Raw genomic sequence first — 26,901 nt, forward strand, 5'->3', positions numbered from 1 at the left:
ATTAAGAGGTGTCCCACAGCAGCAGGAGGGCCATAATAGGCAGGTCTCCTAAATGTAGATTTTAGCATCAAGATGATTATTGGAGATTGCCCTTTTTCTCAGCCCCAGGAAATATACCACCGTACTTGCAAACAAGTGGGGATCTTGCATGAAAGCAATGTCTACACAAAGATAGCAAAGCATTCAAGCAGAAAGATGTTCCACTCAGAACAAGTTCCTGCTCCGAAGGCCAAAGCATCCTGGACTATTCCACAGCACATAAATCAGACTTGAATCTTACCTGTTGTCCTGCCTGAAGATGAAGCAGGTCTTGACAGGCATGTCAAGTATTTCTAAGAGTAAGGTGCTAGCAAACAGTATTGCTGGAGTAGCTCTGACCTGCTGCCACACCTGCAGCTTAATATGCCATAGTTATTCTGTTCAGGCTAGTAAACAAGGCCAATTTGGAATGGTTTATGAACATATATGTAGCCCACAGGTAGATTGCACTGAGATTCGAATCATGTCTCTCAAGAAGACTCAAGTTGCTTCATCATGTGTCTTCAGTCTGGCTATGGGCACAGATGAAGCCTGCAGAGATTAATGCCAAAAATAATCCCAGAGATTAATTCCAAGAATCCCAAATCATTCAGTTCGTGTTACTGTCACCATGCTGGTTCTTTTCCTAGCCTTCCTACATCCCAATTGCCCATGCAAGATTACCATGCCTCAAGAACTTTGATCATCAGATAACATAACCGTCTTAATGCTGAAGCCACTATCTCTTGGACTTCACAATATCCAGAAGATAGTATTGGAAGGACTGAAGTTTACATGGTCAGCTACAGGCTCAGAGAGCACAAAGCATGTCATCAAGGAGCAAATCTGAAGTCAGGGAAGTGGAGTTCATTGTAGGTTGGAGAAGGAAGCACTGACTAAGTAGTTTAGTAACCACAACTCATCGTTAAAAAATAAAGCCCGATGCAAGGCCTATCAAATAAGTAGATCCTCACCTATCTATTGTACTTACCACCCAATAGATCTAGTACGGCAGACAGCTAAGACGCTTCTACAAAAGACTAGAAGTAAGAGGCTCTAAAGTGGGAAAGAACAAGAAACTAACATGATCCAAGGTCAGAAGTGATCAGAATCAAAGCATTTGAGAAGCTGCCTTATAGAAGCAACTGGGTACACGGAAGAAGGAGTATGTTTTCATACCACAGAAGTGCTCAAAACAGAAAAAGGTTTTGTGACTACAGTTTTTATGCAGGCATTCTGAGGAACTTGTAAAGTCAGTGTCCATTAAACCAGGGCATTTCTGTGAAAAAACTTTCCAGCCAGCCAGCTGTGAAGCACTTGGGCCAGTGAATTACTGTTACCTCTCCCTGCCCAAGGCATAGGCTAGTCCCCCTGCCTCAGTGACAGAAAACATCTGCTAGAATCAGTTTATCCCCTCCCCAAAAACAAAGTTTCAGAGGGAATTGAAACTGGAGGGACACAACTGCAAAGCAATAAGTAGTTAAGCAGTTCTACCACATACACACACAAAAAGTTATTTTTTCATAGAATATCCAAGCTGGAAGGGACCCACAATGATAATCAAGTCCAATTCCTGTGTTCCCAAATGACAACCCGAAAAAAAATCTGACAGTGTATGTATAGGAGACATACAAAGCAAAGCAATGCTTTGTTTTACACACTAGCCTCCAATCTAACTACACTTCAATCTGATAAAGAACAGGGTCAAAGAAGGAAAACAAGCAGCTATCACTGCTGCAGTACCTGTACCCTGCATCCCAGGAAAGCGATATTCCAAGCTGCCCATGAAGTAACCAGTGATTCACTGCATGAGGGGTAAGCAGCCCTCCCAACAGCCATAGCCTATACTTAACCTTGGCAGAACTGTTTTTCCTGGTGAGTTGGCAAGCACTAGAATCCAGTATCTGATGCTAAGAGGCATGTAAGCAAAGATGCTAAAGGTAGGTTTGCATAATCTTCCTGTCTCAATTAATACAGGTTTTGTCCGTGTAAACTATTTAAGATAATGCTATACAATTACAATCCTAGGGGATGGGATGATGTAGGAAGACCTCTAGTATAAATCATTATGTTATTACACCATATGTCAGCTCATAAGGATATTTCTAGTCAGGTACCTTGGGGCAGAAGATGACAACACTACAAAACTTCATCGTGGAACTTAATCAGGCATGATAGAGGAAGACAGGACCTTTCCTACCTCAAGCCCATTTACCTACTAATACTATGGAACTTTAAACTCAAATTGTTCTTGCTCATGAAGCTACATAGACATAAGCTTTTCCAAAAATCCTTTGAATCCCATTCGGAATAGGACAGAACTACATCTTGGATAATGAATATATTTACTCTACCTTTAGACACAATGAGTGGAAACAAATACTCTCTAAACATTACTGAACAAAGCCAGCAGCATGCACTAAGACAGTTGTGTGGCCAGAAACCTTGGTAAAATTTAGTAGCTTCCTTTTTGCTTAATTCAGAATTGACCATGCATTCAAATTGAAAGGGCACTCGGGGGCAAAAACATTCAGGATCTCTAAAAATTCTTCTGTGAAAGAGTCAAAATCAGGTTTCACACCACAAGGTCAATATGCTGCAACAGCAAAAGCATAAACTTGCTTTGTAGAGAAAATCCCTACCCTCAAAAAAGCCCTCATGAAGGCAGACGTTTTTTCAGAACCAGATTCATGCAAAAACACTAGTTTAACACCATAAGGAGTGCATGATATTTTAAGGGAGCTACAAAATATAGTTGAAATATCTTTTAGGTATTTCCTAAAAAGGAAGGGATAGAATTGTCCATAGAAAAATAAAAGACGTGTTAAGAAATAATGAACAAACAGTCCAAAGTTGAACTGCACATTATTTAAATTTATTTAAACTTAACACACGCTAAATTGAATTCAGCTATAACTTTGTTCTTACACATCCCAGTACGGGACCCATGAACACCTCAGGATGGAAGCCAGATAGAGCAAAAAGATTATTAGTCAGATAGTCATTGCTTAGTCCCTACTAGTAGTGTCAGCATGAAGAACAGCTCTGGACTAGTCCTTTACAAGAATTAATCTACACAAGCAGCTCAGCTATTTCAAATATTGAATACATGCCTGTCGACAGTTAAAAAAATTAAGAGAGCAAGGCAAAAGTGGCTAGACTACAAAAAATCTCACTTTAAGTTCTCTTAAGAGTGAGGTGAACAGGCATTAGTTTTTGAGAATCAGTCATCAGATGAGATGATTTGGTTGCAATATATGAAGTGTTCTGGTATAGTGGACAGAAGTATTTGCATCACTGAGAGTAGCACTCCCGACTCATGCATCTGCCTCCAGATGACTTCTGCTAGATAAAAGAATACTAGAGGCTCCTCATGATTTATGACCATTTCATTGCTTTACACTCAGCAAGAGATTCCTCACATACTGATCAGTAAATTCCATAGTATAATAGTCCAATACGTTCAAAGCTCTCTTTTTTTCCCTGTATTAAAGGGAGTAAGTCAAGCTATGCACTGTCAGGTCACTATACACTCTCTTGTTTTGATATACAGTTAGCTCTTTATGCACAGATCAAGAATATGTTTGAGCTTGTCCCTAATACAAATACTTGCTCCCCCCATCCCCAGTATTTTCAGCCCCCTTTATGCACAGGTCTGATTATGGATAGTCTCTTTTGCAATAAATATGAGCCTTGATTATTAAATAAATAAAAGATGGACAGACAATTGTCTGTTGCATATTTGCATTTTGAGACCAGCATGAAATGTTTCCTCATTGTTTAAGGAGTTGAATACCTACTTCCTTTGCAATTACCTTCCTTAATAGTAAAAGAGTAAATCATTAGATTGCAGGGCACAAGAGAATATGGGATTAGGTTCCCTGACCACTCACATAAAAATAGCCTCCAAAATTCTGTATTTGTGCTAGAGGTGAAAGACATTCAGCATCTTAGGGCGACGAAGCTGGTGAGGGGCCTGGAGAGCAAGTCCTACGAGGAGCGGCTGAAGGAGCTGGGCTTGTTCAGCCTAGAGAAGAGGAGGCTCAGGGGTGACCTTATTGCTCTGTATAAGTACATTAAAGGAGGCTGTAGCGAGGTGGGGGTTGGCCTGTTCTCCCACGTGCCTGGTGACAGGACGAGGGGGAATGGGCTAAAGTTACGCCAGGGGAGTTTTAGGTTAGATGTTAGGAAGAATTTCTTTACTGAAAGGGTTGTGAGGCATTGGAACGGGCTGCCCAGGGAGGTGGTGGAGTCACCATCCCTGGAAGTCTTCAAAAGACGTTTAGATGTAGAGCTTAGGGATATGGTTTAGTGGGGACTGTTAGTGTTAGGTCATAGGTTGGACTCGATGATCTTGAGGTCTCTTCCAACCTAGACAATTCTGTGATTCTGTGATCCCCACATCTTCTGCCAACTCCCCACGTTACTGCTCAGAACATTCCCAAGCCATGGCAGAGGGTTAGTCTTTCTATCATCTGCACTGTTATGTTAGGTCTTTGACTAACCACTGAGTCAATGCCTGGACATGTGCCAATGGTAAGGCTCTAAAACATTCATTTCAGAATCAGTCCTATCAGAAACCAGAAGCACTGCCTCTACAAAGCATATATGCCAAGATATATACTGAACTATTAAAAAAAAATTAAAAAATAATTCTTATGACTATAGCACCCATCCACCAAGTCTTTGATGTATGGATAGTATAAAGTGACAGTGTACACCAGATCCTTTAAATATAGCAATTTTTTTTTTAACAGCTAGCTTCTGAAAGTTTTTTCCTCCCATAGTATTTCTTCTTCCAACTCTATCTACAACCCAAGTTAGAAAAAGTAAACAGTCTCATCTACATCAGCAACTTCAAAACTTAGTTTTGCAGCAGCATTTATTTTCTCCCTTCACTGAGGGTTTATGTTAGAAAAAAAAACACAATAAGACTTCTGTTTAGACAGGTGCTGTGTGAAACACATTGCACAAAAAATGTACAGCTGTTCCAGAACATGACATGAAGGAGTGAAATCAATTACTAAGACATAAAAAATTTCCATATGGGAAACACAATTAGATGCCTCTCAAAAACAGACAAGTTGCTGAAGTCCAAGTTTGACACCACAATTTTAGTTTGTACTCTATGTCAAATGAGGCAGAAACTGAAGATGGTCTAGAGCTGACTGAGAAGTTCATGTATAGATTAAAAAGTACTACTGATTTCAGTAGTAATACTTCTTAGCACATAATGCTTTATCTAGAAAAGATCAGAAATTATTTAATGAAAAATAATCATAGAAAGCATTCAGCTGAGGAACATACTCTCTAAAGGAAAACAGTTCACCCTTCGATGAACTTTGAAGTACGTCATGTCAGCTTTATCAGAATATGGTTCCATAAACTAACTGTTGTGGAGCTCCACGTTGCACACATATATTCTGGATGGAATCCAGCACTCACTTCCATTGAACAAAAACTGTCAGACTTGAGACCACAAAGGGCTAAAATACACAGGGCCTACTATGTAGTAACATGCAGACATGAGAAACCACTTTGCAGCACAGAACTTTCCTGAAAGCATTTTTTGCCTTTCCCATCATGAAAGGGTGCTCTTCACTAACCCCTACAATCTCTCTATTCCACATACACACACGCCATTTCAGGGCTGTGTTACAGACAGCAATACAATATCTAGTGTTAAATCATCCAGATGAGTATGAGAGAAAGTAGTAGTTTGTTGTTAAGCATCTAAAAAATTAAATTTGGTTTGCTGGCCCCATATGAGACAGCTGACCTCTATGGGTGGGTCAGGCCTTAAGTACCTCCCTTCATTAAGATAGGCTCAGTGTAGAGCTCTGAACCGCATACGTATCTGACATATCTGGTCTGGCAGCTCCTTCATCTTGTATGATGAATCTTAGATTAATGACATTTCTTTAAGCTATAAACTTACAGCTCAGATTATTCTCCAGATCGGAAATGCTTGATTTCTTCCTCAGAGTTCTGACAAAGCCTCCACTGTCTATGAGACAAGAATATATCATTTCGTAGTAGCAGATGCTTTGACTGACAGGGCAGTTGCCCAGATAGAGCCTTTGGGATTACAGCAGATACACATAGTGGAGCCTGTGAAAGTTTCAACAGCTGCAATTGATAAAAATCTGTCTTCAGCTGCTCCTAATTTGGAGTGCACTTGACTCCCTGCTTCAGTTTGGGTCAAAGTAGGAGGAAATATGCCTAGTCAGTGAATGAAGAAGGCGGCTAAAACACCTAAAGATGGCCTAATACAATACAGTACATAACTTATCTTAAAATCTCCCTCAGGCCCTGATGAGAGCATAGAATATCACTTGCACTTAAGAGTTGCAGCAGTGTTTGAAACACCAGCTAAAGCTCTCCTGTTCTACAGAACACCTATTATTTGAAGTCAATTACACAACAGTTGCAAGTAAGCCAACCAACAATAGCTTACTAGCTCCCCCAAAAGACCGATTTTATGAGTTATGACTGCAGACATCTATCCAACCCATATTATGAGCTATAGCACCAATTCAGTTTGTTAAAGGCAAGAATAGCTTTTAACACATTTCTAAAGCTAAAAAAAGATGTAGTTTTGAGAAGTGTGCCATTTCTTATTTTGCTAATTTCTCTCAGAATGGATCCACACACTGTCATTTAATCTTTGAAGCCCTTAAGAAATTGCTTGCTGTTGCCTTAACAGAATCACAGCACCAATATCAACTTTAGATCTTCTGCAGCTCCATCACTTACCTGATCAAAGAGTTGCTTTCCTGTAGTGTTGGGCTGGATGGCAAACTCCAGCTCAGCATCCATGGTGGTAACACGCACACTGATCTGGAAAACAGAAGAGACATCATTACAATAGATGCTTCAACTGACACTACACATAATAATGAACAACATCATTTGCCTCCAGCCAGGGACCTGCTCCCAAGCCTCCATGAATTCCACTGCCAGTGATTATAAAGTCATCTGTACTGCCAGTACAGTGTTCCCAAACCCCATCACTTCAGTTCACTCACAAAATGTAACCTTCCTGTCTTCTAGTGTAAAAGTTTATCCTATCTGTTCCAATTTATATTCCCATCTACATACTTATACATGAGACAATTATTTACAGCTTATTTAGTTGTATTTCTGAGTTTAGAACAACACCCTGATATCTTTCACTAAAACAGACATCCCAGTTATACGCAAACAGACATTCAACTTCTTCCATGTGAAGGATGAATGTCAAGGAAGTCCCCAGATGCATTAACAACTCAGACTGCTGCAGAAGATGAGTGAGTACAGAACAATATTGTTCTAGTCTCCCTGGAGATTTTAAGAGATTATAAAGCACAACCCCTGGTATACTCAAAGGACTAGTGGTACAAAGCAGACAGGATGCAAGGATGACTTCATGTGCTGAGGCAAAAAGGATGAATACTGAACTAACACACACATTAATATGTGCAGGCACTTCACAAAGAAGTAGAAGGATCGCTATGTAATTGCCTACTACCACCCAGTTCTTTCAGGGAGGTGAAAGATCTCTAAACAGTGAGGAAATGGTTATGTTGTCACTTGTTACACAGTCAAATTTCATAGCTGTAGATGCCTACACCAAAAAAAAAAAAAAAGTGAAATCATGAATCTGCACTAGTTAGGTTTAAATCTTAAGCTTAATCTTAGGCTTAAAGAGACCACCACATCCAAACACATTTTGACATTTCCCAAAAGCCTTCTTGAACCTACTTGGGACTAGTCATGCCACTACTTGGTACTTGATAACCCTTGGTGATGAACCATGGAGTTTTCTTGTTTTAAGTTCAGCTCAAACTCTCAGTATCTGCTATAAGAAGTTAAAGGTAGCACAGCAAAGCTGAAGTCATTAAGAGCAGCTGTGCACAAGGAAAACTATTTAGACATTGCTGTAGCAAAGATCATCAACAAGCACAATAGGAATAAATTGATTTTGAAATTTCTGAACCTTTTGACACAAAAGAAGTCAAACTGCAAAACAACCATCCCTTAGAAGTAGTAAGGAAAGAGAAAAAGGTTGGTAGCTTGTATTGAAAAGTAAAAGTCAAAGTATTGAAAGGCCACAATAAGGTCTCCCTGGAACCTTTTCCAGGCTGAACATGCCCAGCTTTCTCATCCTTTCTTCATAGGAGAGATGCTCCAGCCCCCAATTATCTTTGTAGCCCTCCTCTGGACTCGTAGCAAAAATCATTCTCCCCAGATTCTAGATGGTTGACAATTCGTTAGTTTCACAGTGCTTCAGTGAACCACAAATTCAACTGCTTGCTAGCAGGGCTGCAAACCCCCAAACCATCTTTTCTAGTTATAATTGGAAGCAGTCTTTTGAACCAGAAGGAGTGCTGGCTTCTAAGACTGTCTTGCCTAGGCCACATACCAGCAGCAAGAGTAAAGATGTCCATAAGCCACGGCTAAGAGGGGTTAGTTAAACTACTCATTAAGCAAGAATGTTGCTTTAAAGTCGCTCCTGTTCACCTACACCACTAATGTATCAGCTACCATGAAAAGAAATGGTCTTTTTGCTCCAGTGTTTATGGGATTAAAAAACAAACAAAACAACAGTAGCTATCTTGGCTGATAACATCTGTATAAGTGATTGAAGGTTAAAGTATCTGAGCACAGCGGAAGCACCAGAAAACAAACATTTGTGGCAGCTCTTTGCAACTAGTGCCTGAATAACTTTAAAGCTCTTCATCACAAATTTTAAAGTAGAGCTGCTTCAGTAAGCATCATCACAGAACTGCATAATTCTTGCAGAATTATTTGTAAGATTCAGATCTTTGTTAGCACAGTAAAATACAGACCTATAGATACCTTCATTGTCATTCACTTAAATGTAGTTAAGCTCCCTGACCAGTTATCATCCTTCAGTTAGTAAGTTCAGTAATTTGAAATGTACATTTTTGCTTAGTAGAAGCCTTCTGTGCTCGAGATGAGTAGCAATCTAAGGTGTAGGAGCAGTACAGTCTTGAATGGGGTACACACTTCCAGTTTCAGGCTATGCTATTTTAGAAGACAGCATGAGCTAAGATACCACAGGAAAGAGCCTTTTTTTTTTTTTTTAAAAGAACCACACCCCAGTAACGTTAGCTTCCCTGATCTGAACAAAGTTTTAACACATTAAATAGCAGACTGCTGTTAAAGACCAGGGTGGTGGCGCTTTGAAGCGAGTCCTGGGATGTACCACGGACATTTAATACAGGGCTGAAATGCTGCTGTAAATTTGAGCTTTGTTAAGCCTCATTGATGTGGGGGAAGAAAGAAAAAGAACACACATATGTATGCTACCAAACGGAATTTTTAAGCCAGTGGTGAACTGAAAAAACAAAGTGAGGTTTCCACCATTACAGGCAGCGGCAGGCAGTGATCTGCATTCCCAGTTAGCAGATAAGAAGTTCATTCAGAGCAGATGCAGCTTTACCGGGGTGTTTGTTTTTTTTTTTTTTTTTCCTCATTTCAAGAGCCTAAGTACTGGTACAGAAATACAAATTGGTTCTTCCAGTATGTATAAAAGCCTGAAAAAACACAGAGGTTTTGTTCTGAAAGATACCCAGAGATCACTCTACTTTTGGGCAGTTCCACTGTTCCTTTAATGGGTTCTGTCTGCAGCTCAGACAGAAACTACCAGAGATCTATAGATTGCTGTAACCTCTGCCTGACAAGTAAATGCCAGGCACTGCATGCTTGCCTTCATTCTCCTCAATCATCTGAAATACTAGTTTCAGTTAAACCATCACACTGAGGCACGCACAGCTGCGTACTGCCCAACACAGATGTTGCATACCCCTTGTGTAACAAAGTGCTATAGCAGAAGAAAGCCAGCATAAGCCAGTCCCATTATAGTTTAGACTCATCTGTTTGTCCTGTTCCTTGAGTTACCCTGCCAAAGTGCTTTTAAAACACTAATTTAACATCAGTGCTTACTCTAAACAAGAATAGCCTCAAAATTCACTAGCATTAAGGTTTTATACTTTTATTTCTAAACCATTTAATGAGGTTTTATTAGAATAAATATCCTAGCATCTACGAAACAATAAACGTAGATGCATCTCCCCTTGAGAAATAACTGTAGTGTATATATAACAGCTCTGTTCCCAGAAAAAAAAAAGTGTCTTCCAAGTAACAGTGCAGAAATGGTTAACCACTAGGCCTGAATTAAGACACTGCAATGACCCTTTTGTCTACAGGTGCTCAAACTTTGCCCCATAAAGACATGCCTGAAAAACTTAATTGCTTTTCCCAGGGGTGAATGTATCAAGACCACTAAAAATACTAGAATACTCTAGAACACAGTCAGACATGGAGACTGAACAAGACTATAAGAGTCTGATTCCTCATCAACACCTTCATCTGAGGGCACGCATAACCATCAGTGCATTTACTGTTCTGGCTGCAAACAGAATAAAATGCTGCTCAGTAAGATAATCACCTTGGACTGCTGAGCATACACAGCTCTAGCTCCGTCATCCCAGACAAGCAAGACACATACTTCTTTGATGCTAGCAACAGGAGAAAACTGTGACAAAAAGACACTACCCACAACTGATCAGATTACAAGCACCAGAGTGGCAGCACTCATTCCCATTCCTTTTTCCAGAACTGACAGTTAGTAAACTCTTTTCTTAAGCTTTCAATTTTCAGGATGTATTTTTAGAGAACTTACTGAATTTCATCAACAACCAATTTACCAAGAATGCTATCCTATGCAGTAAGTTATACCGAAGCTCTATTTAAACTAACTGAAGTTTTATCATCTTAGCATATATAATGCACTCAGTGATGCATCCAAGTGTCTGCAACCCTCAAGGTCTGCTTAGATCTTAAACTAGAAGTTTTACCGTGGCGGGTGGCCTATGAATAGGCTTTTGTTTTTCCATTATAATATAAAAAAGTATTTTGTATACAAACAGCTAGTTATATTGTATGATAAGCTTCTAGAGAAGGCCATCTTGCACATTACATGAAAGTTTAACTATTGCATTTCAACAGGCAACTTTACATTCACCAACAAAAAAAAAATACTCAAGGAAAAAGCCCATATTTAACTGATTCATTTCATAATGGCTACAGGAAAGAGATAGAAACCTAGCAACTCTTCCTCTTCTCTACTTGAGGAATTACCATTGTTTTTACCAGTCTAAGCACAGCTACAGATTGCCACTACCAAAGCATATTAAAGCACTTCCTGTAGCCAAGGACAGTGGCTCAAGGAAGACCCCCTGAGCAAACAGAAGCTCTTGCATGGAAAACACACTGTTTTAGCTCCAAGAGCAGTCAAACAAAGCTCTTTTTGGTAGAGAAAAGCTTTTGTAACAGCACCCTCCTCACATGGTGTCTAGCAGACTATGGGAAACAGACATAATACCAGTACCATGCACCCATTTGCAACATCTTTTCAGAAACATTAACATTGTCCACCCATATATCCTCAAGTTTCACTTTTTTCTTTTCACTTTTTGTGGTACCACTCAGATTCCCAATAAACTAGCAGCAATGATTATCAGTTCTCTTCCAGGTCTCTAAACGATCCTTACTAATAACCTGCTATAACTTCTAAGATGAGAGTTTGTAGTTGTATATGAAAGAACAAACAGGAAGGACTGATACCATCACACTGAATAACAGATGTATTAACTTGTACTAACACCACAGTGCATGAAGCAGTGCAAGAGGTAGAACAGACAATTCTGTTTGTCAGACGGAGACAGGAACAGAGCACTAAGAAATTAATGTCAGAGCAATAGGTAGAGTCAGCACAACAGAGTATCAACCTCTACAGAACTCTGACCCTGAGTTAAAGCTTCTTTCCTCCCTGGATTTCCTGAATGCAAGGAGGCTGTTACACAGTACTGGTCTGGAGACCTCAAGCTTCAGATACTGTTTTCCAGGTTCAAGCCACCAAGTGGACTATTTCTGGATAAAGTGGCATAACTACAACTAGGGAAAAATATTTTTTTATTACTCATTTGACTGTCAAAGAAAAGAAGTTAAGAAGAAACTCCTGGCTAGACAACTCTTATAGAGCATCTGTTCAACCAACAGTTGATGCAAGTAAAGATACTGGAACTAACACCATGCACAAGTCGCACAAGTTCTGACTGAAGAAGTACATCATATTCAACTGAAGATGCAAGAGGAACTCAAGATCTCACAAGGTACCCCAGAAATCTAAGAACTTTCCCAGTTTTGGCTTTCAGCAAGACTAACAGCAGTCTCATAGGTATAATTAGAATCGTGTCACTATCTAAAAAAAAAAAAAAAAAAAAAAACTTTTCTGAGGTGACAAGTACTTCTCAGGGCCTCATATTCCACTCCCTGCTGCAGCCACCTAACATGGACCCTGCCACCTTACATGCTTGTGGGCATAGTGCCCTGCTGGAAGGACAGGAGTCACACACCAATCCACATAGCACCTTGATTTGCCTCTAAGGAGCATCAGAGGTAATGACCCCCACCTGCAGCACCAGCAATACTCACAGACATCTGGCTCTTTTCTGAGTACCAGCACTCTTCTGAAAACAGTCCTGGGTCCTTTGTGTCAGGGTGAGGCTGGACTCAGGTCATATGAAAGTGCTTGCAATTTCTAAAGGGATTACATTTAATTAAACCAGCCCCCTTCCAGCAGTCTTAAAGGGCCTTTTCATATCCCTAAGTTCATCAGGAGCAGAACACCAGCAGGGAGCAGGCACACCCCAGGCCCTGCCAGGCTGCAGCCCCCACTGAGAATTAACCCTGCAGATGGCTCCCCAGCACTTCACCACTCTCTCAGCCACCTTCCTCCCCATTCAACTGGGAAATGGCACTACTCACTTGACTAGAACCATAGGGATCCTAACATGGCCAAGGAAGGTGCCCCATTCCCACTCCACTGTGACAGTTTGAATAGTCACCATAATAAAATGGAGGAGGAAGCTTGCCCACCTTTGACGTACTCAGTGCCAGTGAGACTGAAGTATCACTTAAGTGGTACATAATATGTGCTATAACATCCCAGACACCAATTCTGTCTTGGCCTTGTTTTGGAAGGAATTCACACTTTAAGGGATTTCTAGTGGTTTTAGAGCAGACTCTGAAAATAAAGAGCTGATGTTAAAGAAAAAATTCAGCTTCCTTCCACATATATCTCTTAGTCATTTACAGGTAAAACTAAAAATAGACACAAGCAATCATCATTATCCAAAAACATTTCAACAAGTAAAGATGCCGCCATAATTGTTGTAATAGGGAAAAAAAATGTCCTTTCCCCATCCATCTTCTGTTCTCTTTCCACATTTGACAGCACAGCACGTAAGCTCATTTCACAGAAGTAATAATCAGTTAGAACTATTTTTAATGTCATTTCCAACAAAACCATACAGATTTTGAGTTGACTGTACCTTTCAGTGATACACTAATTATAAATGCATCCCAACTTCCTGCATCTGCTGCATACTAAGAAGCAACCCAGGACAGTCAGTTATAGACTGTGGCTCACTTTTCTGCAGGTACTGAGATGCCTAAGGATCTTGTAAGCATACTACCTTTCTTTAAACCACTGTTTAAAACTAGCTTAATATTACAAAATTCAGACTACTTTATACAAACGAGACATAGCTGTCATTACTGCACAACTGTAAGAGTTGGACTCAGTAAGAAATAGCAGGTTTACACAGATCTTACAGGAAAGTTTCACTTATTCTTTTGCCCAATTCCACACTACAGTGTTATCTACTGAGGAAAAATTCAGTTCACACCTACAGTAAAACTAAATTAAAAACACCTGCAGAGGAACAAGTGGCTTCCCTGTAAGCAGCCAGATACAAAAGGAACAATGGACTACATATTTGGATCTCAGTTAATGGGCTCAGTTGCTGTCCAGGTTGAGTCTGACAGAGACATCAAGAGCTGTTGTCTGTAGGCTCCACTTACTACCTTTAATAACAGATATTTTGCTGCCCTGTTACCTTATCCACCATCACCATCCTTGTAGGATGGAAGAGACCATACATGCAGTGTGCTATGAAACACATCACTGGGCTCTAGACCAAGAACGTGAGAAGCTGGCAGCATCCTCCAGACCTCACTAGAAAGTGCATATTGCTGCTGAGTGACTTAATGTGATCTGACACAAGTCCTCGAGGAGAGTGCATTGCCACTGGCTTTATGTGCATAGCCCTGTGGTAACATACACAGGGTGCTGCTGCTCTATCCTAGATATAATCACAGAATCACGTGTTACATGTAAACACATGTATTACTTAAAAAACAACACATTTCTTAATTTGAAAATCAAATGGTAGATGTGCTTGAGTCCCTTCAATAAAATCTCATACTTAGGTCAGTATCTGAACTGAAAATGATAAAAGAGCAAATCATTTGAATTGCAGCAAGATTATTACAGAAAATAAAGTTGGGTGAATAGTAAACTGAGGAAAAGCTAGGAGAAGGCACCCCATGAGCTCACATCTCAGAAGGACACAAAGTTACTGGTAACTGTGGTACCCTCTGAAGCCACTGAAGGCATTGTGAGCCGTGTGCTCAGTCCCACTTCCACGCAGACCAGTCTGGAGGCAGGCACAGGTTGCACCTGCTGGGGCTCCATTTGACTGTGAAACCCTGTTCTCTCACAGGTGCAAGCACCAGCAAGCCAGGCTAGAGAAGTGATACAGATACATCTAACTAGATTTAGGCTCAAAGAGTCCTGTTCCCTCTCCATGAATAAGTACAGCAACAAGCCAGATCAGTTCCAAAAAAAAACACTGTAGAACCACACATCAAAGCCACATGACAGCTGCAGCCCCCCCTCCACTCCTTCCTCGGTCTCCAGTGAGGCAAGATGGCCTATGTGGGCAGCAAGTTGCAGCTTTCACACAGATACTGAACAAAGTTGTTGAGAACAGCAAGACTATGAAGCTGCCACAGGAAATGAGCTGCAGTGACAGCAGCGCAGATTGAGAAAGTTCACAGCTTTGAAGAGTCTACTTGCAAAAACTGAACTGAGAAAGGGTGGAGCAGGCATAGCCTGAGCAGGAGGAAACCAGACATGCCCTGACACAAGTACATGTCTGACAATTTGTCTCACTTCAGCAGAGACACAGAAGGAGCACTGACAATGCAGAAAACACTCTCTGTAACTTCCAGCAAAATGCACCTTTCTGGATGGATTTAGCACCACTGGTGGGGCAGGGGAAAAAGCTGGTTACAACACGCTAATAAAATAATAGCTACACTATGGGTTACCCACTCTTCTAAAAGACTTCTGCTTTAGTCTCCAAGTTGTAGAAGTCCTCTGTCCAACACAGAGCTTGGAAGAATAGATAATTTCTGCTTTATCTAACAAAGGGGTTCTAAATAAGCCAATTCCAGGGCCACTCTAACAGCATTTTCTTTCCAAGTCTTCTCACGGGATTTATAGCAAGCATTGTATCCAGTGGTTGAAAGAGCCAATCCCTGTTCTTGAATCAGATGAGAAAAGACTGAGGCTGCACCAAGAATCTGGTACAATATGATGTTTTCAAAAAAGGAAACTGAGCAATTTACACTAATACAAACCCTGTCAAACTGTAATGTCACAGTCCTAAATATTAATTTACTTAGCTGTTACCACAAGAGATGATTTTTGAACCAATGATTAAAATGGCAAGAATTATTTGTCCACTTGAACACAAGAGTAGAATTCTAGGATTATCCCTACCCCCCTCCCAACCACCTTGGACTCACCAAGAGGCTTTGCAAGTCTAACTCCACAGAATTTATATGTTAATGACCAATGTTTACTATACATTTAATCCCTTACCTGTCTACTTTGTGGAAAAAAATCAGGCCAGTTAATAATAATGGTACAAAACACGTTCTACCTGCATGAGTTTTGTCTCTATTCTTTATTCTGCTCTTTCAGCAGATTGAGATACATACTATAACCAGTAACAGTTCATCATGTTGGCAAACATCTCTTCAAGACCTTTCTTGACACACCATGGAACTTTCTAGCTGAAGAGCTAGACCTCTATATTTACTGGCCCCACAAGTAGCCATCTAAGCTACACATTCATGAAAATACTTATCACTGTATGAAAAATAACTCTTTATTAGACTTATGGAGGCAGGAACACAAGCTGTTCACCGGAACTGCATGTAACAGGCTTAAGAAAATAAAGCACTGAAAATAAAGATTGAGTTACATGAAGAGGCCTATCAGTAAATGCCCCATGCTGCTGGTTCTCAGCAGAACAGCCTTTTATCGGAGAAGGTCTACCTATCTTCAACACTGAGCAGTACTCCAGAGCAGTAGCAAAAGAAACTAGTTACCATGACTGCCCCCATCATCAGAGCTACAACAGACAGCAGAGACAGGGCACAGATTTTTTTTTGATCTTTTCTGTACCAATGCATAGCGATAGGTTCATGGACAAGATACTCTACATTTCATTTCCTCCTTCTCATGATCAATTTCTCACAAATCCATTATGTAAAAGTTTTAACAATAAAATGCAGCAATAAGCTGTATCTAACTGCATCAATTCTAGCATTTAAACACGTATTGCTGCTGCATTATTTCCATTTTCCATTGCTTCCATCCTTACCATTATGAGATGAGCTGGAGTGCTCATCCCCCAGTGATAAGAAAAATAAAATTCTTCCCTACAGCCAGGAGTAACACTCTGCCGTTGAAAAATTAATGTCTACAGAACAGAGCAACACAGCAGTACTTTGTTGCTTTTCTGGTTCTTGAAACCAAGTGTGAGAAGCCACAACTCACTTCCTGCTGAAATCCCCCTTTGAAACTGATCAATACCTGATATTCATAAGGTCCTGAGTACAGGGCAAAAAAGTTGAATGCAAGGAGATCCTGCCTTCAGGACAAGCCCATTAGACAAGAGATCAGTTACTCATATTAAATCAGGGAATCTACTTCAGGCATCCTTATATAAGCTGAGGCTTTACCCTCCATTCCCCCACCCCACAAGAGGCAGAGAACCAAACTTACTGGTTCCAAACTTATCCTCCAGGGCAGTCTCTTCAAAAACTCAGGTCTTCTTCAAACCACATCCACAGAGCTCACAAGAGGCACTCAGAAAAGCTTCTTCCTTATCCAAAGGGGCTGGCAATTACAGTTGCCTTTCTTTAGAGGCTACCTTAACTGAACCACTCTGCCTCAACTTTTCTGTTTTCTCATAATCAGCATTTCAAAGCCCAGGTTTCTTTCTACAGTGCTACCAAGCATGCACTAGAATGTAGGGCTATGTAAAGCCAGGGCTATATATCAACACCTCTTAATGGGTTGGAGAACTTGGAATTTTAGAACTCCGCGGACATCATTTACCCAGCTTAACTAGTGATCAGATTTGGGCTCCCAGGGAACGTTTATTCCTGAAAAAGTTCTACATCATGAGAAGATTACTACAAAGTAAGTCATTCAAAACAATAAATAAATTTTAAAATAAAAAATAAATAAAAATAAAAAAGTCACACAGGGAATTTCCCTGCACCTTGCACATCAAGTCTTCCAAAGTCAGTAATGTTTCCAAGTTAAAGCTACTTGAATATAATTCCTTCCTTTTCAACCAGGCAGATAGTAGCTACACCCCACCAGTGGTATTTCAACATTGTGGCTGCTAATAGCCTACAACCCTGTCTGAAGTGCAAACAAGTTTCCGTTTGACAAGAGGAGTTGCAAGATAAAAGCACTAAGCCAGTAAAAGAAGCCACGGGTGGATCCCCAGATTTGCAGTCAAGTACAGATGTTTGCAGGACATTTATTACACAACCTATTCACAAGTTTGTGCAACGGGTCAATTCCTCTATTTTTGCCATTTCCTCTCTCATAAATAGATTCTTCATACACCTCCCTTTGCTCTCCTGTAGCTGCTCCAAGCCATAATGTTGCCATTCACTATTCCTTTAGAGCTAGTTTGAAGTCAGGCCTTGGAACAACTATTTTTGTATCTGCTATTTGGGCTAGAGACAACATACTTCATTAGTCAAATCCAGAAGGAGGTGAAAAACTAATATTGAGGAAAAAAACTTCCCCCTCTTCCACAACTTTTGCATCAAGAAGGAAAACTCAAATCAAAGTCTAGCCACATGCAGTTGCCATCGTTCAAATTCTACACTTTGAGGTAGATTTGGGTTTGTTTCGCTTGTTTGGAGTGTTTGTTTTTTGTTTTGTTTTGTTTTTTGGTGGTGGTGGTTTGTTTTAACACTCATTAGTTTTGTGCATGTTAGAAGGTGCTGTTCTCTGGAGAAACCATATATGCCTGTTTTAGCCTTTGTACCGTAATAGTGGGGTTGGCAGTTGTGCTTCACATGTCTGAGCTTAACCACATCCCTCCTTAAAGCTCTTCAATTTAATGGCAGTCAGCAGGGCAGTGGGCATGTTTGAAATGCCAGCAGTGGTATGTGTGACATTCCTCACAGCTATTGCATGCACCCCCTGGACAATCCTAATCACAGGTTACAAACAAGTATTTCGCTCCCTCACCACCACTGGAGTAAAATCTATGCCATACACTAGTGTTATGGCCCTGTCTGTTACTGCAGTAACTTAACTCACAAAACAGTTCCATTACCCCACCCCCACCACCATGGAAGCATATCAGATTTTCTAAGAAGACTTAGCAGCTTGTTCCCCCCTAAACTTGCTTAAGTCTAGTTCTTCCCTTCCAGCAGGGGATTTCCCAGTATCATTTAGCAGCTGCAAAGACAGTGCAAGTGTTTAAAACAGGCAAGCCTAGTAGTCAAGATGCATTTCCAAACAGCCAATAAGCTTTCCAAACCTAGCATCCAGTGGATACCTGCCAAAATTACAAGCAGCTTTCAGCTAGAAATAACTCAAAACAAGATCAAGACAGGATGATAACAGTACAAGCGTGATCTGTATAAAGGAATCACATGTACCATAAGTACTTGAGGTTCATGAGCTAATAGACTAAACAAGTCACTCCCTATGCAAAGGTCTTCAAATTCACCTGTGGTTAAGAACTGTTTTAGCAGTAACTTGGAATTTAGGGCAGTAAAAAAAAAAAAAAAAAAAAGCCATGCTCAGAAGCTCCACTTATCATTCAAGAGACTTTTCCATGGGGAGACAGCACAGAGATCACTGCTGTGACTGAGCTCATCCTTCCAAAAGGATTCTCATGTGTGTATGAACAAGTCAGAAATGTGCTTAACTGTTTCACATGCTTCTCTGTTCTCCAACCAAGAGTCATCCAGCACTTAGGCTCACTGATAACAAGAAGGGCAGCTGCACACAGGGGCTGCCTTTTTCAGACATCCAAGGCAATGCCTGGGTGTGGCATTTCAAGTTCTTGGCCAGCTCACAGAGCTCACTGAATATCTGAACAATAGCCAGATTTCTAGGAGCTAGAACACAGCCTTACTGTGGGATCTGACTGCCCAGACTATGAGCTATCCCTCCAAATTTAACTGCAGGCAGAGTCAAATGTGAGGTAAAGCTGTTTCATCATCCTGTGATTTTCAGTTTTATCATATCCAGTGTGCTAGACAAATCCTGCAACTTCCTTTTAGTACAGGGTCTCATGTAGGCTCACTGCCTTTTCACATCTATTTAGGTCATGGTTCCCTAAAATACAGGATTTCCCTGGAACAGCTCAGTTTTACACTACTTTTTAAGTGTAAGTTTCCCCACCCACATTCACTTCCCTCTTCACCAACCTATTTTCGGTTTTAAATAGTTCTGTTGGGACTGTACATAGTTTATAAAAGACCAGCTTGTGATTACTGAAGTACCTTTTGTTATTTTAAGCTCCGTCTAATTCAAACACTTGAGTTTTCCTAATATAGAGCAGAGTAGCTACAGCACCAGGATAGAGAGAGCCCAGTGTCCCAGAAGACTCTCGAGTGGGTGTAGAGCTGCTGGCAGCAGCCTGCAGAGAGCAGTGCCAGCACACTCTGGGTGTGGTCCCACCACCACAAATCATCCTAAAAGGCCTGTCACCATGTTGCACACTCCCACTGCCTTCTTTGGACCAGTATTAGCACTACCATGACTACACAACAAGCAGGATCAAAGAGTAAATCAGGCTGAGAATAACTTACGTTATTTTTTCCAGCAAGATCATTTCCTTGGTCCCATTCACTATCCTGACACAGAGACACTGCTACTAGCACAGATGACAGGAAGGTGGAAGTGTAAGATGACTCTCTTTGGGTACAATTGGAGAAGACAATCGCTTCTTGTTCCTCACCCCCAGGCAATCCTATTTTATCCTGTTTTATTGCAGAGAAGAGCAATAAAGCTGGTAAAGGGACTAGAAAACAAGACGTATGAGGAGAAACCAAAAGAACTGGGGTTGTTTAGTGTGGAGAAGAACCTGAGGGTAGACCTCATCCCTCTCCACAACAACCTGAAAGGAGGTCGCAGTGAGGAGGGAACAAGCGATAAGACATGAGGAAATGGTCTCAACTTACACCAGGGGAAGTCTAGATTGGATGTTAGGAAGAAATTCTTCACAGAGAGGTTGGTCAAGCATTGGAATGGGCTGCCTAGGGACATGGTAAAGTCCCCATCCCTGAAGGCATTTAAGAGACGTGTGAACATGGCACCGAGGAACATGGTTTATTGACAGGACTTGGAAGGACAGGTTGATGGTTGGACTATATTATCCTGAAGGTCTTTTCCAACACAGATGATTCTATGATCCTTTGTAGTGACTCAGGTTCTCACACAACCCCTTGCCAAGATTTCCCCCTAATCCAGCCACATGCAAACTTGCCATTAACCCAGCTTTCTGTTGTGCTAGCAAGTCGGAACTGACTCACTGTTGAGTTGAACTATCAGAGCCAATGTAAGGCAGGACCACAGAGATGTGAGCAAAACTCTTCAGTGGCAACAAACCATCAAAGCTCTTAAACAGAAAATCAAGTTAATTGCAGCCTTTAATAAACCAGATCAAGGAGTTCACACTTACATGATCTTGAAATGCATTGCTTAAAACTGAATTATTTGAAGAGAATGCCTAACATCAAGTATCAGGTATCACTTTGCATTAGATACATACATGAAGACACAGCTAAATGCCTCACAAACCAAATGGTCAAGTAAGATTTATTAACAATATGTCTTCCTTTTAAGTACAAGTTCATCACACACCACCTTTACTACATGCAGATTCACATGCAAATGATAGTTGACATTTTATAGATTGGGCAGACACCACAGGATGCCATTATGGAACCACAGTCAAAGAACAGCTGTAGCAGAGGGCATCATTTAGACCAATAAATAGCATTCTGCATCATGTTGCCTTTCACAGATAGCCTGACTAAACAGCAGAAAAAAAAAAAGTTCTTAATGTAAGAAAGCACTTAACTACCCCTTCCTCTCCATAGTATTTTCATCTTTAATGTTTCAGGGTGTTTTATCAAAGCCTATTTAAAAAAAATGTTACAGTTACCTGAATAGTATTTGTATCTGGTAAAGTTTTAATAAAGTCTTGTTGTCTCCACAGTTTTATACAGAAACTGAATTACAACTTAATAATAAAGCTTTAGACTCCCAGTGAACTGCTACTGAGACAAACTATTCCCAGTTTGCTACAGAGATGCATCTCCTGAAACAATGCTATAAACAATGTTAAGAAGCTATCCTGCTCAGGGTCCCGACAGTTTAATGTGATCTCCTGGCCTACACTACCTTCCTGCGGGAAGGTGTTTTTAGATTACTGCCTGAACATGACCAGAGACATCACATGGATCAACTGTACCAGCAAACAGAACAGATAAACTAGCTATACTCAATAGTAACTGGGCTTATACTATGTATTTCCTTTAAAAGAGGTTACTTTTGATACATTTTTGTCATTATACATGACTAGCTCCTTTACTGTCTCCACGCCTTTGCACTCCTGAAGACAAGGTTAAGAACCCCCAGTCACCTACAGAATATTTTGCAAATCCAAGTACTTTCCAAGCTATGCTTGTGAACAAGTCAAAGAAGTATCATCTCAATTCAAACAGCTCAAGAACCTGAACAATCCAATCCAATTTAGAAAATGATCCAACCTTGAAATCAGCCTTGCTCTGAGCATTGGGTGGGACCAGATTTCTTCGAAAGATCTCTCTTGGCTTAACTTTTAATAATTCTAAAAGACCGCAGAAGTTGCTGCAGAGCTACCCTGTAATAACATAAGTCATTACAATGCTCATGGCGGAAACTGACTTCTTGTATCAAGTGGGCAGAAGCAGTTTCCTCATATGATTTACAGTTTCAACATCCAGGTCTTTCAAATCTCCTCAGCAAACAGAGATAATGTGCACCATCTCCACAGTCAAACAGATACAGTAGGAAGAAAAATAGCCAAACACTGAGCACAGCTCCCATCAGCATTCACGCAAGTATAACTTATGAAAGTAAGCAGTAGAACTAACTAGACTAACCTAAGGCAAGGAACCTGCAGAACACCTTCTGCAAGGTGTTCTGCAGGAATTCGGAGCTCAACTTGAGAACTTAGCTCTCTATTCAGACCTGCAGTATAGGGTTGATTTTCTTATATTTTCAATTCCTATCCCACCCCCCCCCATAAGCCAAGGAACAGCAGCAAGGATTTACAGGCAGTACTTCAACTCTGATCAAAGCCTGGAGCTCCTTCAAGATTCCTGCATGCAGACACCTCACACCAAACTGCACATCTTCAGATCACTGGAAACAGTAAAGCTGCTTGCTAACTACTACTCTTGCTCAGGCTTGTCATGAAAACAGATAGATCCACATGAACACATCTAATAACCCTTCCTCCTCTAATAGAATGGCAGACCAATGAAATTGCTTGTTTTACAAAATTTTCTGAACCCCTTCAGACAAATTATTTTCAAATCCTTCCTAACACTGCCACACTAAAGCTGCCATTAGAATACTATAAAAGCATTTCACTGAAGAAGTCCTTTACACCAGACTTTCCTGAGACCAAGGTGTTTGGACATAGTCATTTGAAGAGAGATGAGGAAAACCTTGAAAGTACAGAGTAATGCAGCATGTAATAGCAAAATACAAAAAGAAAATCATGTGACACCTGCCTCCTCCTCCCCTCACCAAGAGGGAGAGAATAAGCTTACTGAGAAGCAAATTATGATTGCAATGAATCCTAAACTCAAAATGCTTCATGCAAATTTCAAGGGTTCTATCCAAGAAGCACCCACAAAACAGTCTTTTTTTACATGATAATTTTACATGAATGAAAGACACCTTCATCAAAGCTTAGCCATGAGAGAAGTAGCTGGTCACTTCATCTGCATTTGGTCCCTGCTGGTAGAAGAGGCTTTGCAGAGGTGAATGAAGTACAGAGAAATCAACAAAACTTATATACTGAATGTCAGAACTGAAGCAGCAAAAGAGAAGCAATCCAGACATCTGACTGATTTTTACTTGATCATTCAGCATTTGTCAGAACAAATACTAATATAGCATCATATTTCCTGTGTATGATGCTGAAGCAAGTATTGTTCAGTACTGCCTCTCATCTTCAGTTGATTGCTCTGATATTTGCTTAAAGTCCTTTCATTCGTTCTGTCTTTTGACAGAGAGATTCAGGACAGACACTACACGGAAATGTTCTTACAGCTGATGATGGTGAAATGCACCCACATTTGAAATAAATCTCTATTCTATTAGGTGTGCAAAGAAGTATTTAAACAAAGTGTAATACATTACATTGCAGTTTGCAGTAGTTTCTCATCTTGAGATGTTAGCAATGAACTACAGAAACAAGATAAAGCAAAAGACTATATTTCTGAGCTACAACTCACTTCTGCATACACATCTATCACCACAACTTCCTAGGTATACATTGTGCCCATCAGTATCCACTGATTTTTTGTAGCTGACAACACTTGCTCTTCTTTTAATGATATGCTGTTGCAAGAAAATCACAAGTCTTCAGCAACTTAATGTTAGAACTTACTGCTTTCAGGTTTGCAGTGGCTGGGTCAAAATCTCATCAGTTTGGGTTCACTTTAGTGTTTCATACAAAAAAAAAAAAAAAACTTTTTTCACTTCAGGAGACACTAGACACTTCTAGATTTTTTGAAATACATGAAGAGAGGTTCCTTGCTTGTTTTTTCTCAGCAAAGCACTAACACTGCAGTAACAAGGAAAGCCTGTAATCCCAGGAAAGAATATTTTACAGTCCAGCCACCATGACAAATATACGCCTCTTGCTTACTTGCATAAAAAACAATTCACATAAAAACCATTCACTAAAATAGGCTTATTGATTGAGGGAGTTGTTATACCAAAAGGACCAACAGAATTATTCTCATATAAGAAGACAGTGAATTATAACATACTGTGTTGATTATGTATCACTATTTTTATGTAGAATGACTTGAATACATTGGCAGTAGAACTGCCTTACTTCTTTAGATGGTACCTCCAGAACCATTTGCCACCATCCTGCAAGTCCTGGGGATGATAACCATCTTAAAACTACAAGTTCTGAATTTTAATAGAGAAAAAAGTACAACCAGAAGCCTCTTGTCCATCCAGCCTGAAAAGGCACATAGTATATTGAGGAAACAATCAGATTTTTTTTATCCACTATTCCAGAATAGCATATTCAGAGGGTAAAAAAATTCCACTTCATTATTCTTAGACACATTATGAACAAAAAGCCACAACTCCATAGGGGAAAAAAAAATACTGGTATGTGTGTTTGCTGAGGGACCTGACACTTCACCCTAATAATTTGTCTGTCAGCTCAGTTTTTGCACTGTAAAAAAGTGCAGAATTAATACTGGAAAGACAAGTTCAGTACAGTTTAAAAGCCATAGCAAGGAGATTTGGCCTATAATTTCGTGCTTTATTAGACTGTTACATAAAACCAAGTACATTTATTAAATGGTGTGACTAAATGATTGATTGGACTGTAATGGCAGATTTTTTCTCTACTTAGTCACTTCCCCACCTTAAATCCAGAGAAAAAGAAGGCTGTGAATCATAAGGGCTTACTAACAATAAAAGGGTAAGTCAGTGATATACAGACAGACAAGAATGGCTCATGGCTGCAGGAAGACATCAGTTTTGCCTTTGAAAGAAAATACCTGGAGAACACAGGAAGGCACACAATAGCAGAACTGCAGTTCTCCAATATGCTGTATGCAAGATTTTCTGACACTGACTTCATCTCCAAAAAAAAAAAAAAAGTGTGGTTTTGTAGTATTCACACTCCAATACACTATTGAAGTGTGTCCTTTTAAGTAGTCTCTCTAAGCAGCAAACTTACTGATCAGCAGTGCTATAAGCTTACAAGAGAGAGCATAGATCAGTCCAGACCAAGCATACTGCGCCATTATGCTTCACTACTTCACTAGTTGTCCCTTTCCTGATCTTCTCAGAGATTTCCTTCACTCTACGCGGAATTGCTGCTGGCAGAGAAAGGAGACTGTCTCTTCCCTCCCAGACCACCATCCAATTCTTGCCTAATCACACCTCTCCACAGAGCTGATCAGCTTCAGTATTTTTTCATTCATTCCTCCTTTTGCAACACATCTGCACTTTTGTCTGTAGCTATTAGTCAACCAACAATGGCAAAAGGGAGAGAAACTACTATGGCCAAATACTCGTATTTTTTTTTTTTAGCCTGGGAATGGGATGAGAACAAAACATCATTCCTCAATCCTAAATTTATCTTTTTGAAAATTGGTTCCTCAGGACAACTACAGCTTCAGAGATATCAAAACAAACAAGGAAAAAAATGCTCAAATCACATCACTAAAAAACACTTCAGAGTAGTTTCTCCCCAGGTTCAAAAAGCTGCTATACATAGACCAGGAATTTCTGACGGCCCCACTACTCCACAGGAGGATCGGATCGCAGATTTACAGAAGATATCATTTCGCAGATGCACAGGAGAGAAGCAGCACTAGATCACTTGCCCTTGCATCCATGGTTGCTACAGCCGTAATTGCCTCAGGCAAATGTAAGGCCCAATTCTCTGCATTTTCAGATTTGAAACCGCTCAACAGTTGCAGTTGATCCTACGGTTTTATAACCACCAAGGCCGCCAGCAACTGTTTTTCTTCCTACACCACTGCCAAGTATCTGCTGCACAATCTATTACGTGTTACAGTAAGAGTCAGCATTAATTGTTGGAGTCAGAAGGATGGGTTTTATGCCCACAACTTCCAGAACACTTGAATGCTCCACCTAGACACAGCTATAGGTGTTGTTATGAAGAGGTTCACCCAGGAGTAGCTTTCCATTAATCTAGACTTCAGCCTGCTTTAGATGTTTCAGTTGGGATAAAAAAAAATAATAATAAAATTCTTTGATGCAGTAATATTGCCTGCACTACACAAACTCCTGCCGTTCTCAAACACCCCCAGGGAAAAGAAAGCAATTAACTGGCTGCATACTACTGCTCTTCATTTACATCAGTTAATTGCCCTGGATTATTCCCAGGCAGGGAGGGATTTCCTCTTTTCCAGCAATATGTCTACAACAGCAGGGAAGCTCCTCACAGGATGACGTTGATTTCTAGTATCATCATCTAGCAGGCAGACAAACAAGACACCTGGGGGGGGGGGGGATCAGGAGTTAAAGCTGAGATCTTGGAACCCTTTTTGAAGCAGATCCCACTGCAGTCCTCAGAACAATGATTAAGCACAGATAACAGTTTTATTGTGCAAATTCAGGGAGGCCCTCTTGCTGTGCAGAGGCAGAAAAACAAGTCAGCCAAATAAGGCTGTTTGAGCTGTACCAAGCCAGGAAAGAGTCCAGGAGATGACGTAGTTAGAGGAAGCTTTTAGTCAGTTTCCTTTATAACCTGGAGCAGGGCCAGAGCTACCTCTTCCAGACAAGTTTCTCAGTGAAGTGTCAGTTGATCAGAAAGGACATGGAGAGCCCAGCAACTCAAGAAGGGT

At 40.4% G+C, this 26,901-nt stretch overlaps 1 protein-coding gene across 1 annotated transcript in view; it reads right to left on the bottom strand.

Moving 5' to 3' along the window:
- The window catches only part of MSN (moesin), a 45,716-nt gene that overhangs the window by 13,205 nt on the left and 5,610 nt on the right, over positions 1-26,901 (bottom strand). Inside the window, exon 2 of the mRNA XM_068697328.1 lies at positions 6,775-6,858. Within this exon, the coding sequence (XP_068553429.1) occupies positions 6,775-6,858 (84 nt within the window). The remainder of the gene's footprint in view (positions 1-6,774; positions 6,859-26,901) is intronic.

Source organism: Anas acuta, chromosome 13 (assembly GCF_963932015.1).
Source record: "Anas acuta chromosome 13, bAnaAcu1.1, whole genome shotgun sequence".
Taxonomy (NCBI): domain Eukaryota; kingdom Metazoa; phylum Chordata; class Aves; order Anseriformes; family Anatidae; genus Anas; species Anas acuta.